The sequence below is a fragment of the Microtus ochrogaster genome, linkage group LG2 (genome assembly GCF_000317375.1).
Source record: "Microtus ochrogaster isolate Prairie Vole_2 linkage group LG2, MicOch1.0, whole genome shotgun sequence".
NCBI lineage: Eukaryota > Metazoa > Chordata > Mammalia > Rodentia > Cricetidae > Microtus > Microtus ochrogaster.
In genome coordinates this window covers 35637934-35651890 of record NC_022028.1, presented here as the reverse complement: position 1 = coordinate 35651890, position 13957 = coordinate 35637934, and the positions used below count along the sequence as shown (strand labels likewise).

Genomic DNA, 13957 nt, shown 5'->3' with positions numbered 1-13957 from the left:
CTGGTCTCGAACTCACAGAGATCCGCCTGCCTCTGCCTCCCGAGTGCTGGGATTAAAGGCGTGCGCCACCACCGCCCGGCTACAACTGTCTGTAATTCAAAAGATCTAACACCCTTATGCAGACATACATGCAGGTAAAACACCGGTGCACATAAGATAAAAATAAATTATTAAATAAAATTAGGCCAGGCGTGGTGGCACATACCTTTCACTCTAACACTTGGGAGGCAGAGGCAATCACATCTGAGTTAAGGGGAGTAAGAGCTATATTTTTTGAGACCCTGTCTTAGTGGGTAAAGTCTTTTGCTGCCAAGCCTGACAACCTGACTTTGATCCCACAGTCCCACATGGTGAGAAGAAAACCAACTCCCACAAATTGGCCTCTGACCTCCACCTACATAGTCTGGTTCATGCATACTAACAGAATAAATGAGTAATTTTAAATTTAAATAAAATTAGAACCATATATTGCCTATATATTTATATGTACAAAGAAAAGTCTTGTCCTTATTTTGTGGTGCTGAGGATTGAACATAGGGCATTATGCAAACGAAGGAGCATATATTCTACCAATGAGTTATACTGAAGCCTAGAACAGTTTTAACAGTTATACCAGAACATTTTAAAGCCACTTGGAAGAGTTTCAGCCCTTACTCTACAAGCATCCTCCCCAGGAACCATGGGCTAGTTTTGTTATTAAAAGAACGTGTGCTGGAGAGATGCTCAGTAGTTAAGAGACACACAGCCATATAATTAAAAATGAAAAAAATTTAAATGTTAGAAAATAGGAACTGAGGATGTAGCTCAGTGGAGAGAGCACCTGTGTGGTGTAAACAAACCCTAGGCTTTGATCCCCAGCACCACATAAGCCAGGTACAGTGGTACCACCTATAATCCCAGTATCCAGAGGGGCAAGCAGGAAGAAGAGAGGGTCAAAGTCACTCTTGCTTATCTAGGAAATTATGTAGGCCAGTGTAGTAGCATTTAATTTGTATTTTAATAACTAAAGCTTGCCTAAAGATCAGAAAAGTAAAACAGCCACACTGGCTAGTATTATAGACCAAGCATCAGTGACACACACATTTAATCCCAGTAGCCACACTAGTTTGCTATAAAAACCAGGCGGTGGCAGTGCACACCCTTAATCCCAGACCTAGAGAGGAATATAAAACGGGAGGAGACGGCTCTCAGTCTCAGTCTCATTCTGAGATTCCTGGAGGCAGGATCGCCATTTCAGACTGAGGTAGAGGTGAGAGCCAGTGGCTGGCTGACCTTCAGATTGAACCCCAATTTCTGTCTCTGAGTTTTTATTAATTGTGATACAGGCCTGGCATACATGAGACATGACCTCCAAAAGTAAACAGATAAAATAATAGGAGGAGTAACAATATTTTCAGTATGTGGTTTTGGAGCTTGAACCCAGGGCTTCAACAACGCTAGCAGAGTACTCTCCCACTGAACTACATCCCTATCCCAACTTTTTTCTTTTTCTAAAAATATTTATTCGTTTAGTGTAAGGAGCTGGGACGTGTGCAGATCTACCATGAGGGTCCTGGAGATGGAGCTGAGGCTTGGCAGTGACCGCTGCCTGTACCTACTGAGCCATCACAGATGTCCCCACACACCACCTTTAAGTGGCCATACTGGCTGGCAGAAACCATATTAGTACAAGAATTTGATTCCAAGACCAAACACTCACAGCTGCTGCTCCTTCTGTGTGATCTGTCTCTGCAGACTGTCGGATTTGCTCAGACACTCGTGGGTACATCGCTCATCCTCATCTTCCGCTTCCATTTGTGCCTTCTCTGCTTGCTGCAATCTGGTGTAATTCAAATCAACTTTGGGTAAAACTGAGGCTAGAAGTAGGGTGTAAAAGGGTGAAGAAGACAAATAAAAGAAAAATGGGGAAATAGAAACATTTCTAAATGAAAACAAAGTTTGGGGGAGAACTCACAAACTCAAACATGAAAGAGCCACACAATGTCTAGAAATTGTTTTGTGATTTTTTTTTCAATACAAGATATACTATGCCCAGAAAACTATCTTGAAATTTGCTTTATTTCTTGTCCATAATTAATGCAAAGCAATACAATTTTTACTGTTGGAGGATAATGATTCAAATCTCAAATATGGCTAGGTATGTTATTGCCTTTTTACAAAACCACAGGTAGCACACAGGTCTATATTAAGTACAGAACACACCTGTTTATGTGATGCTGAGATGTGTGTGCTGGGAACCAGGTGCACTACAAGGCTAAGAGCTGAAAGAGCAACCATTCTTCTCAGTGATAGCCGTCCTAGCAGAGCTCTACATAGTTGCTCGGTTATGCAAAGCTGAATATGTATGTGCGTATGCATAAATATATATTAAGATTCAAAAAGGTTTAATGCTTGTTGGCATCATTCCCTATGGATTTTTTTAGGTTTTTATTTTATGTTTATGAATATTTTTGCTTGCATGTATGTCTGTTCACCACATACATGCCTAGTGCCCACTGAGGTCAGAAGAGGGTGTCAGGTCTCCTGAAACTGGAGTTACAGACAGTTGTGAGCCACATCGTATAGGTGTTGGGCATTGAACCCAGGTCCTCTATAAGAACATGTACTCTTAACTGCTGCGGCATCTCTCCAGCACCCTAATTTTTATTCTTTACTTTGAATACTAAAGATTAGCTTAAAATGTTGTGGACATTTTTTCCCCATTTTTATTTGTTAAGTCACTGTTTCTCCCTAGACTTAGCTCCACTCCTTGCCTCCCTTGGCCATCAAGATTTGTGAGGTTTATATGAAAATATTTCCCAGGATTCAGTGGGCATTAACTGTTCACAAGAAGTCACAGAGGAATCTTGTGCCTTCATATCTGCCTCAAGACACTTAAGTAAGGCAACACACATTGCAAGTATGAAAGCCTCCCAGGAAAGGAAAGGAAGGAAGTCCCCTCTAGGTTTACACTAGATTAAGGGTTAAGGCGGCAGGGGTGGACTCAGCTTTCTCCTCTAAAGGTACAGGAAGTAAAGTAAGTGAGGTAGGCCTTGCAGTTGTGCTATCACAAAAGAGCGCTGGGGCAGGGGGATGACGACTAGAAAAACGAGGTGCTGAAGCCCAGGGCAGCGCCCAGCCTGGCTTGGAAACTGCTTTGAAATCTTAACTTTAAAAATCAGTAAGGAGCCATTAGGCAGAATGTGCAAATGGGGCAGGGTGTGTGTGTGTGTGTGTGTGTGTGTGTGTGTGTGTGTGTATGATTATCTGTGCCAACACAGCCTGAAACCAAAGGTTTCTAGTTTCCATCAGAAGATAGCTAAAAAGATAAAACCATTTGAAAATTTTGCCCTCCAAGCAGTTGAGGCTCAAATCTGCCCTCTGCACAAGGCTGAGGAGTGCATCTGGGGAGCCCAGGGCACCTGCTGTGTCTCACAGCCACCATGAAGGGCCCCTGCAGCTCCATACAACGTGAGATAGCATAAATCCTTTTCCATTTAACATAGGGTAGCGGATGGGCTCTGCGCTGTGAGTGTGTCTCAGAAGGAGATGTCTTTGACCAATTTGTACTGGTCCTGGGGGTCACTGCCAGCACTTTTCACCAATGACACTGCAATTGTCCTAGTCTGAGTTAACAAATCATTGTCACTTCATAATGGAATGGACAGAAACCAAAGACAAGAAACGGTAATAAAGATGTCCAAAATGTAAAAGTGGGGATAAAGAAAACAACAAAAAGAAAGAAGAAAAAAGAAGAAAGAGGATGTCAATAAAAGAATATTTGTGTCAGTAAGCATCAATAATTATGTTTGTCCTAAGTAGACTCAAAGAAAGCAATGGTGAGACATGTTGACTCAACGTGACAGGGCAATGGGTACATTTTCCAACAGTAAAATGAAATGCCAGGATAAGAGAACTCCACTGACAAAATCCTGTCCTGGGTTAGGCTGAAGGTCCTAGCTCAAAAAGCAGCTACACTGTCAGCTCCCGCTATTTTCACAGAGAAGGCCAGTGGTGAAGAATGGGACAGTCCCACCAAAGCCTGTGCATTTTTTTCCCCAGGTCTTTGTGTTTAGTTTTATGTCACAGATATCGTGCCTTTAAAAGATCTCCAAGACAGCAGCTTCAAATGAATCATCACCCTAATAAGGCAACTTGATTCCATGCAACAACCAAAAAAAGGACAAAATCTGGCTCAGTTTAGACAGACACGGGCCCTAGGCGAGGTCTCCAGACAGCTTTCTATGGCAGGTGTCAGGGGAAGAAAGGATGGGACAGAGGGAACTCATGAGTATCGTACCTTTGCTCCAGCTGCCTCATGGCCGAAGTGATTTTATTGGTCTTTTCTTCTAGTCGGGCAATTATTTCATTTTTTTCTTTCAAGCTGTCTTCAGAGCCCTATTTATAAAAGTACAACAGCTATGGTGGGTTTGATTTTGAAACTCAAACATTAGGCCAAGCTTAGTGGTATATGCCTGGGATCCTAATACTCAGAAGGTAGGCAGGAGTATGGGTTCAATGCCAGCCTTACTACTCTGGGGCACTGAAGCCAGCCTGGGCAGCTGGTCCTTCTCAAAAATAACCCCATAGTAAGAATAAGATTCAGGATGCAGCAGAGAAGGGCTCAGTGAGAAGACAGACTTACCTGGAGCTCCAACAGAGTTCTCCCTCTGGAGTCCACACGGTAGGAGAGCCTACTCCTGAAATTGTCCCCTAAGTTCCATATATGCCCCAAGACACACACACACATACAATAATAGAAATGTTTTTTAAAAATACAACAACAAAAAACCCAACTGAATCATACCTCCATATTATTGAAAGATAACAGGAGGCCAGGCGGTGGTGGCACAAGCCTTTAATTCCACCACTTGGGATGCAGAGTGGGTGGATCTTTGTGAATTTGAGGCCAGCCTGGTCTACAAAGTAAGTTGCGCAGAGAAACTCTGTCTTGGAAAACACAACAAACATTTGAGAGGTATAAGAGATCACTTAGTGGGTAAAGGTGTTTGTTGCCAATGTGGACAACCAGAATTGCTAGAATTCCCACGATGAAAGAGAACCCACTCCACGGGTGTCCTCTGAGCTTTCCACGTGCACGCTGGTGCACACACACAAAATAAGTGTACTAAGATGGCTGAGGGCCAGGCATGGTGGCATAGACTGTGAATCCTGCCACTCCAGAGGCAAAGACAGGCAGTTCTTTGAGTTCAGTGAGTTCCCGATTAGCCAGGGCTACGGAGTGAAGAGTCTGTCTCAAACAAAACCAAAACTTTGGAACAGAGGCTGGAGAGACAGCTCTGCTTTAAGAGCACTTGCTGCTTTGGCAGAGGGCCTCAGTGTGGTTCCTAGCAACTCAAGTTCCAGAGGATTCTATGCCCTCTTTGGACCTTCATGGGCACAAGGCATGCATGTGATACACATTCATACATTCAGGCAAACCCACTTAAAAATCAATCTATATCTTTAAAAATGTTGAAATTTAAAAGTAAGTTGGGGAGAGGGAAGAAAACATATTTGGGACTGGAGCTGTAACTCAAAGATGGGGTGATGCATCTGTATCATGATGAAGCCCAGGGCTGGATCTCAGCACCCAAAAACTAAATCGACAAAGAATTAGGGCCATTTTTTTGTGAATTTGTAGACGGATCATATACAAGGCAGTTACTGCCTGCAGTAACAACGAAGTAAATTAAATAAATAAATTAAATAAAGTATCATACTGGAAAACAAACGAGGGCCAGTGAGATGGCTGAGAAGGGAAAGGCACATGGTACCAAGCCTGAGGATTTGAGTTTGATCTCCAAACCCCCACAGTGGAAGGAGGGAACTGGCTCCCACGTTTATCCTCACGGTGGAGGAGGGAACGGACTCCCACGTTTATCCTCACGGTGGAGGAGGGAACTGGCTCCCACATTCATCCTCATGGTGGAGGAGGGAACTGGCTCCCACGTTTATACTCTGACTTCACATGTGCACTTTGGTATGCATGTCTGTGCTGTAAGCACGGTGCTCGGGGAAGCAGAGGAATGCAAACTCTGTGGAGGTGAGACTCTGTTGTGGTTCAAATGAGAACATGACCTCCCACAGGCTCAGGTCCCAATTGGTGGTACTACTTCCGGAGATTGTAGAATAATTTTTTTGTTTGTTTTTTAAGACAGGTTTTCTCTGTGTAGCCCTGGTTCTTGTAGAACTAGCTCTTGTAGACCAGGCTGGTCTTGAACTCACTGGGATTCACCTGCCTCTGCCTCCTGCGTGCTGGGATTAAAGGCGTGCGCCACCAACGCCAGGCCTTTAGAGGTTGGGCCTCACTGGAAGAAGGGAGTCACTGGGATGGGCCTTGAGGAGCACAGCCTGGCTACCCTTCCTGTCCTGACTGTGAGTAGCTTCAGTAGCTAGGGCTACACTCCACTTCCACCACTGCCATCCCCACATAACTGACTCTCCTCAAACTGTGAGCTGAAATAAATCCTCCTTTAAATTGCCTCAGGGCAGGCTCCCTGTCCCAACAATGAGAAGACAAATAGACCATCTCAAAAGAAAAAAGATCCAAGGATAGTGGCACACACCTTTAACTACAGCACCCAGGAGGCAGAGGCAGGTAGGTCTCTGAGTTTGAGGCCAGCCTGATCTACACAGTGAATTCCAGGGTAGTCACGGCTACACAGAGAAACCATGTCTTTGAAAAGAAAGAATGAAATCAGGGTGGAGATGGCTCAGCGGCACAGCATTTGTCCAGCATGCATGAAGCTCGGGGCTTGATCCCTAGCAATGCCAAGAATGAAAGAACATTCTGTACCTGCAGCTTTTGGTACATCTCAATGTTGATTGCTTTGACTTCTTCCAGCTGTTGCCGAAGGCCTATAAGGGTGTCTTGTTTCTCATGAATGTCTTTCTCCAACAACTTCATAGCAAGCTCAATCTCATGTTTCATGCCAACTTGTACCGATAGCTCATTCTCCACATCCTGCAATTTCACAGCGTCTTCATGAACAGGTTATTTCAGGTCATCGAAATCGGACGTGCAACCATTAGCAATACCAGGGACAGTGTCTTACGTCTGTCACTGAACAACCAGCCTGCCTGGTGTGGGGGCTCACATGTGCAGTCCTAGCACTGAAGAGAATGTGACAGGAGGATTGCTGTGAGTTCAAGGCCAGCCTGGGCTACACAGGGAGATTCTATTTCAAAAACAAAGTCTGGGTGTGCTGGTGCACACCTTTGATTCCAGCACTCCTCAGGAGGCAGACGCAGGGGGAACCTCTGAGTTTGAAGACAGGTGGTCTACAGAGTTCCAGTGAGATCATGTCTCTCCTAGTTTGCTTTCCATTGCTGTGATATAGCATGAAACAAAAGCAGCTTGGAAGAGAAAGGGTTTATTTGGCTTAGAGGTTACAGTCCATTACAAGCAAAGACAGGAACCTGGAGGCAGAGACCACAGAGGAGTGGTTCTCAATATGTGGGTCACGGCCCCCAACAGACCAATGGAAAACACAGATACTTAAACTACAATTCATAACAGTAGCAAAATTACTGTTATGAAGTAGCAATGAAAATAATTTTACAGTTGGGGGGGTCACCACATGAGGAACTGTATTAAAGTGTTAGCAAGGTTGAGAACCACTGTCACAGAGGCATGCTGCTTGCTGACTTGCTCCCCATGGTTTGCTCAGACTACTTTCTTATTTATACAGTCCAGGGTTACCTATCTGCAGTGGCACTGCCCACCCTGGGCTGAACCCGCACATATCAATCATTAATAAGAAAATGCCCCACAGACTTGTTTACATGTCAGTCCGATGGAGGTGTTTCCTCAACGGAGGCCCTCTTCCCAGGTGACTCTAGTCTGTGTCAAGTTAAGAAAACCTACCCAGCACACTGCTGTGAAAGAGCCGTTTGGAACGCTGTGAAAATGTGTTCTTCTCATTGGTTTAGTAAAGCACTAAGAGGCCAATAGCTAGGCAGGAAGACATTAAGAGGGATGAAGAAGGAGGAGTTGACAGCTGGATGCAGAGGAAGCAGAAGATGAACATGCCATGCTAAAAAAAGGTACTGGCACATGGTAGAGCAAAGATAAAAAATTCAGGCTAGTTCAAGTTGTCAGAGCTAGTTACTAACAAGCCTAAGCTACTGGGTGATCATTTATAATTAATAATAGGTCTCTGTGTGGTTATTTAGGAACTGGTTGGTGGGACAAAAAGTCCACCTACTATAGTCCACCACTATCTCAAAAAAAATTTTGATTAAGAAGTTTGCTAAGCGGGGAGAAGGCGGAAATCCTCAATAAATAAATAAATTAAGAAAAAAAAAAGAAGTTTGCTAAGGTTAAAGAGTGTACTGACAGGCAGGCAGTGCCAAGGCAGTGGCGGTAAGGATCTGCTATGACTTACTAACTACACATGTGCATTTTCATGTATATTCCACTGAAAGCTAAAGTTTTAAATATGACCTTGCTAATATTTACATATTTCATTGTGTCCTCTTACATATTGTTTCTGGGATGGTGGTCTGCATTCACACTTCAACCACAGACTAGAAAGTTTTCAAAAGACGAAGAGATGTGGGGTTTATTTTGGGGGGGGGGGGGTTTGAGACAGGGTTTCTCTGTAGCTTTGGTTCCTGTCCTGGAACTAGCTCTTGTAGACCAGGCTGGCCTCGAACTCAGAGATCCACCTGTCTCTGCCTCCCGAGTGCTGGGATTAAAGGCATGCGCCGCCACTGCCAGCAAGAGATGTTTTTATAAAACTTAAAGAAATTTAAGAACATTGGGCTTGCAACATGGCTCCATGAGCATCACAGTGAGCTTTATGACACAACTAGGATCACGTGAGGGTGTTTCTGTCTAGGGTTGTCTTGATAACTGGGGTAGGAGGTCCCACCCCACTGTGGGCAGTGCAGTTCCTGGGGCTGTATGAGGCTAGCCAAGCTTGAACCTGGGGCAGAGGCAAGCTACCATGACTTCCCCCAATGAAGGGCTGTGACCCACCCTTTCCTCCCCTGCGTGGATTCAGTGCTTTATCACAGCAAGGGGACTAGAACAGTGGACAAAGGTGTCTGCTACCAGGCCTGGTGACCTGAGTTCAGTCCCTGTGATAGGAGAGAACTGACCCTGGGAAGTTAGCCCTCTGACCTCTGCACATGCGCCATGACGAGTGTGCACACACAAAATAAACACAAAAAAAGAGTCAGTGTACTGAGGGTGTCAGCTTCCACTCCACGTCCAGGAAGCTAAGGCTGCAGCATGAATGGTGCCGCTTGAGAGTAAATTATCCCCAAGGCGCCCTACCTGCCGCAGCTGGGACTCGTCTCGAAGCTGCCTTCTGGCATCGTTATACATTTCGTCTAGACCTTGCCGGGAATGCTTGTACGTTTGAAGCTCAGTTTCCACATCCACTTTGGTAACCTAGGAAGAAGAGGCCACACTGTCACGTGGTGCTCTGTCATGGCACGCAGCTGGCCCACGTGACTCCGGACCCGCCAGCTCTGCAGCCGCTCCTCACCTCCAGGTGCTGCCGCGTTCTCATTAAGATCAACTCGTTCTCACTCCGCAACTGATGGTTTTCTTCCTGGAGCTTAATGATGTTGTTCTTCGCTATGGCTAACTGCAAATCGTGAAGCAGAAACAAAAAGCCACTCTGCGCGTCTTTCTGTAGACTCGCCATTAGGTCTGGGGCTACAAACCGGAGGAAACAAACCCTAAAACCAGCAGGGGATCTGGTACCCTGTTCTGGCCTACATGGGTACCTGGCATGCATGTAGGCAAAGCAACCATACGCATATACTTTTTGTTTTTGTTTTTCGAGACAGGGTTTCTCTGTGGCTTTGGAGCCTGTCCTGGAGCTAGCTCTTGTAGACCAGGTTGGCCTTGAACTCACAGAGATCCGTCTTCCTCTGCCTCCCAAGTGCTGGAGTTAAAGGTGTGTGCCACCACTGTCCAGCTTTTTTTTAAAGGTATATTCTTTTTGTTTTGTTGCATTTTTTTAGACAGGAACTCACTATATCACCCTGGGTGGACTCGAATTCAGATCTGTCTGCCTATCCCCAAATGCTGGGATACCAGGCAGGCCTACCATGCCTGACTATATTACTCTTCTCACTATTTCTTTTTTTAGATACTGTATGTGTGTTTTACCTGCATGTATGTATGCACATCACATGTGTGCCTGGTACCCAAAGAGGTCAAAACGGTATTGGAGGCTGGGTGGTGGTGCCACGCACCTTCAATCCCAGCATTCGAGGGGCAGAGGCCAGCCTGGTCTACAGAGCAAGTTCCAGGATAGCCAGGGCTACACAGAGAAACCCTGTCTCAAAAATAAATAAATACGCTGGGCGGTGGTGGCACACGCCTTTAATCCCAGCACTTGGGAGACAGAGGCAGGCAGATCTCTGGGAGTTCGAGGCCAGCCTGGTCTAAAAGAGCTAGTTCCAGGACAGGCTCCAAAGCCACAGAGAAACCCTGTCTCGAAAAACCAAAATAAATACATACATACATACATAAAAGAGAGTGGTGAATTCCCTGCAGCTGGTTGTGAGCCACCTTGCAGATGCTGGGGATTGAACCCGGGTCCCCTGCCCACAGCCATCTTCTTAGTCCTCACACTGCTTTTGTTCACAGCTGAAACACAGGCTCATCTGCTAGATGTGTGAGAAACTGTGCTCGTCAGACTCACAATGTGTGGACTACAATGCGGGAGGAAGCACACAAGAGTTCTGTGTAAACCAAGCACACTGGGGCTGGAGAGGGGGCTCAGTGGTTAAGAGCACTGGCTGCTTTTCCAGAGGAACCAGGTTCAATTATTCCCGGCACCCATGTGACAGCTCACAGCTATCTGTAACCCTAGGTCTGTAACTCTAGTTCCAGGGGATCCGACACCCTCATACAGACATACACACAGACAAAACACCAGTGCACATAAAATATAAGTAATCATTAAAGCAAGCACACTGTAAAGACTTGTGTAAACGGGAAAAAGGTGCTGTTTGAAAATGTGGTAAATGTTCCTGGTGACTCAACAGGACATAGGTGTCCCCACTGTGATGGAAGTCACATTTCATGAATTAGGAATCTGTGTGGCTTTTGTCTCTGGGGCTGACTTCTAGTTACTGCCTATAACAAACAAGAGCACCGCCAGGTAGTGGTGGCTCAAGCCTTTAATCCCAGCACTTGGGAGGCTGAGGCAGGTGGATCTCTGTGAGTTCGAGACCAGCCTGGTCTTCAAGAGCTAGTTCCATAGTTACTGAGAAACCCTGTCTCGAAAAAACCAAAGAACAAACAAAACAAAACAAACAGTACCTCAGAGTCACAATTAAGAACTTAAGGTCTATGTGGGTTCTCAAGAACTTACAACCCAGGGGACTTGATTGGGGGAGGGGGAGGGAAATGGGAAGCGGTGGCGGGGAAGAGACAGAAATCTTTAATAAATAAATAAATTAAAAAATAAAAATAAAAAAATTAAAAAAAAAAGAACTTACAACCTTCAACTGCAAATGTCCCACCATGGAAGGTGTGTGTGTGCGTGCGTGTGTGTGTGTGTGTGTGTGTGTGTGTGTGCACTGGGGGATGGATGCTGACAGCATTCACACTTAGAAAAGATCACAGACAGTAGGGTACTCAGACAGTCGTCCACTGCTGCGGCAGTACCTCTTCGATCAGCTTCGTGTTTGACTTTTCTAGCGAGTCAACTCTTGAGTGGAGGCTGCTGACTGTGCTGCTGCAATTGGCAAAGAGAACGAACTCATTCAGCATCACACAAAACTCACACTGCCAGGTCAGTACGCTTCCTCGGACTCATGTTTACTGACATGTACCAATGACCCAGAACAGATTTCTAGAGGGGGACAAGTTCATTGACCTGGCTAACTTGATCTGAAACAGCAATAACAGCCGCAGCAAAAGAATCGGCCTTTCTATATAAATTCCTCTGGGTGCCTGTTTGTTAGATGCCAGCACTGTGTCTAGGGCGCTGTGCAGGAGAGGCAAAGGCTCTACCGTGGAGATACATCAGCAGCCTTAGGGGCACTTTGTTTTAGTTTTGGCTTTGGGATTTTTGTTGTTATTGTAAGACAGGGTCTTGTTTAGACCAGGCTGGCCTCAAACTGACTTACAAGCAGAACGTTGAACTCCTGACCCTCCCACGGCTCCTTCCCCAGTGCTGGGGTTATTACAGGTGTGCGACACCACACCCAGCTCTCTGTGTACCACTAATGTCTGCTGTGCATCTAGCCCGCCCTGCACGCTCCTCTCAAAAGCGCTGAGGAGGCAAGCATGCAAAGATGCTGCGTACAAAGGGTGGGGATCGAGCTGGAAATGAAGGCGGCCCTGAAGTGAGGTCTCTGCCGCGTCAGGCGCTCTAGCACTTACGTGAGTTGTCTGTTCAGCTCCTCAACGTAATTCTTCTGGTCTAAGATGGCAGCAATTTGAACATTCCTGTGGTGGGAGGAAAGGGTAGTTTAAAATGTATCTAAAGCATCTGGAAGTGGTTATAAAACTCGCAGTGATAAAATACGGCTTGGCTTTTGACACAGGCTGTCACAGCAGAAAACTGGGCCCTAGGAGCTTTGCTGACTGAGTTACTTGCTAATGTATCATTAATACATCTGAAACAGACCCAATTAGATAATAAGCCACCGTTGTCACAAAATATGGTTATTAAGGTGTCTCTCACCAAGGACTGATTACAAGCAAGACTCCTACTGTGGAGCAAAGCTGACCTGTCTAAAGGATTTTCTTGTCCACCCTGTAGAGCTTTAAAAGGAAGTAGAAGTGACAAGGCAGGGAGGGAGGAGCAGAAACCACACAATAAACAGACAGCACAAGTTCATTTGCAAATAGTTATGCAAAGCTACAACCCCTGGGAGACCCTAGGTGGGAGTGGGGGGAGTGCAAGTCTTTAATCTTGGGAGGCAGAGGCAGGAGGATCTCCGTGAGTTCGAGGCCAGCCTGGTCTACAGAGCGAGTTCCAGGACAGCCAGAGCTACGCACAGAGAAACCCTGTTTTGAAAAATATAAACAGAAGGGCAGTGGTTGCATGCACCTTTAATCCCAGCACTTGGGAGGCTGAGACAGGCGGATCTTGGACAGGCTCCAATCTGGGGGAAAAAAAAACAAACAAACAAAACCAACAACAACAACAAACAAAAAACAAAACAAACAAAAAAACCAAAACCTAAAACTGGGAAATAAGGAGGAAAACAGGAAAATATACCTTTCTTTGTTTCCAATCTCTTCTTCATTCTTTAAATACATTGAGAAATCAATCACTCCAACCTGAAATAAATAAATAGATTTTTATTTAAAGAGAAGAAATTCTCCTCCACAAGTCTGGTGTGAGGCAGTCTTGTCCATCTCCACTGGCCTGAGAGATGGTAGGTCACAAGAGCATCCTGTGGGCATGGCTACGAGGGCCTTCCAGTGATGTTTCCTTCACGACAGTGCTGACCTCAAGCAGTGGCTTATCCCTCGTTCAAATCTGAATCCTGAAGACTACGGGGAGATTTAGGGCTATGGAGGGTGCGGCTACTGGGGGAAGCCACTGCTTGGAAAGGCGTCTGAAGGATCCATCCTGGCCCTGGGCCTCTTGGCTCTCTGGCCCACCTTTCTGCCATAATGTTCCCTCCATGCCACAGGCCCATAGCAAAGAGCAAGCTAGTTAGAGGCCTCTGAAAATAAACCCTTTCCCAACTTTGTGCTGATCCCTCACAGGCTCCTGTATTTTAACACTTGGTCCCCAGATGGCATCACTGTTTGGGGAGATTATGGAACTTTTGGGTGGTACAGCCTGGCTGAAAGAAACGTGATCATGTATAAGCTTTCGGGGTTTACAGACACACCCCCTTTCCCATTCTCTCCCTCTACTTGATCGGGGCTTCCTGTTCCTGTGGTCATGCCACGCCTTCCCCACCATTAAGGACTCTAGCTCTCTGCAACCCTAAGCCAGAATAAACTCTTTTTCTTTTTTCTTTTTTCTTTTTTTTTTTT

General features: G+C 45.6%; 1 protein-coding gene across 5 annotated transcripts in view; it reads right to left on the bottom strand.

The window, feature by feature from the left end:
* Rufy2 (RUN and FYVE domain containing 2) overlaps nt 1-13957 on the bottom strand; it is a 35307-nt gene that overhangs the window by 8874 nt on the left and 12476 nt on the right. For 3 of the 5 annotated variants that reach the window (XM_005360119.3, XM_013351217.2, XM_026785555.1), the window contains exons 6-13: nt 13185-13246; nt 12341-12406; nt 11621-11690; nt 9480-9581; nt 9266-9382; nt 6779-6946; nt 4280-4377; nt 1700-1819 (exon numbers count right to left, since the gene is read on the bottom strand). In XM_005360119.3, the coding sequence (XP_005360176.1) occupies nt 1700-1819; nt 4280-4377; nt 6779-6946; nt 9266-9382; nt 9480-9581; nt 11621-11690; nt 12341-12406; nt 13185-13246 (803 nt within the window). Of the gene's footprint in view, nt 1-1699; nt 1857-2044; nt 3628-4279; nt 4378-6778; nt 6947-9265; nt 9383-9479; nt 9582-11620; nt 11691-12340; nt 12407-13184; nt 13247-13957 lie in introns of those variants that run through there. The other 2 variants (XM_026785557.1, XM_005360120.3) reach the window with 2 other exon arrangements.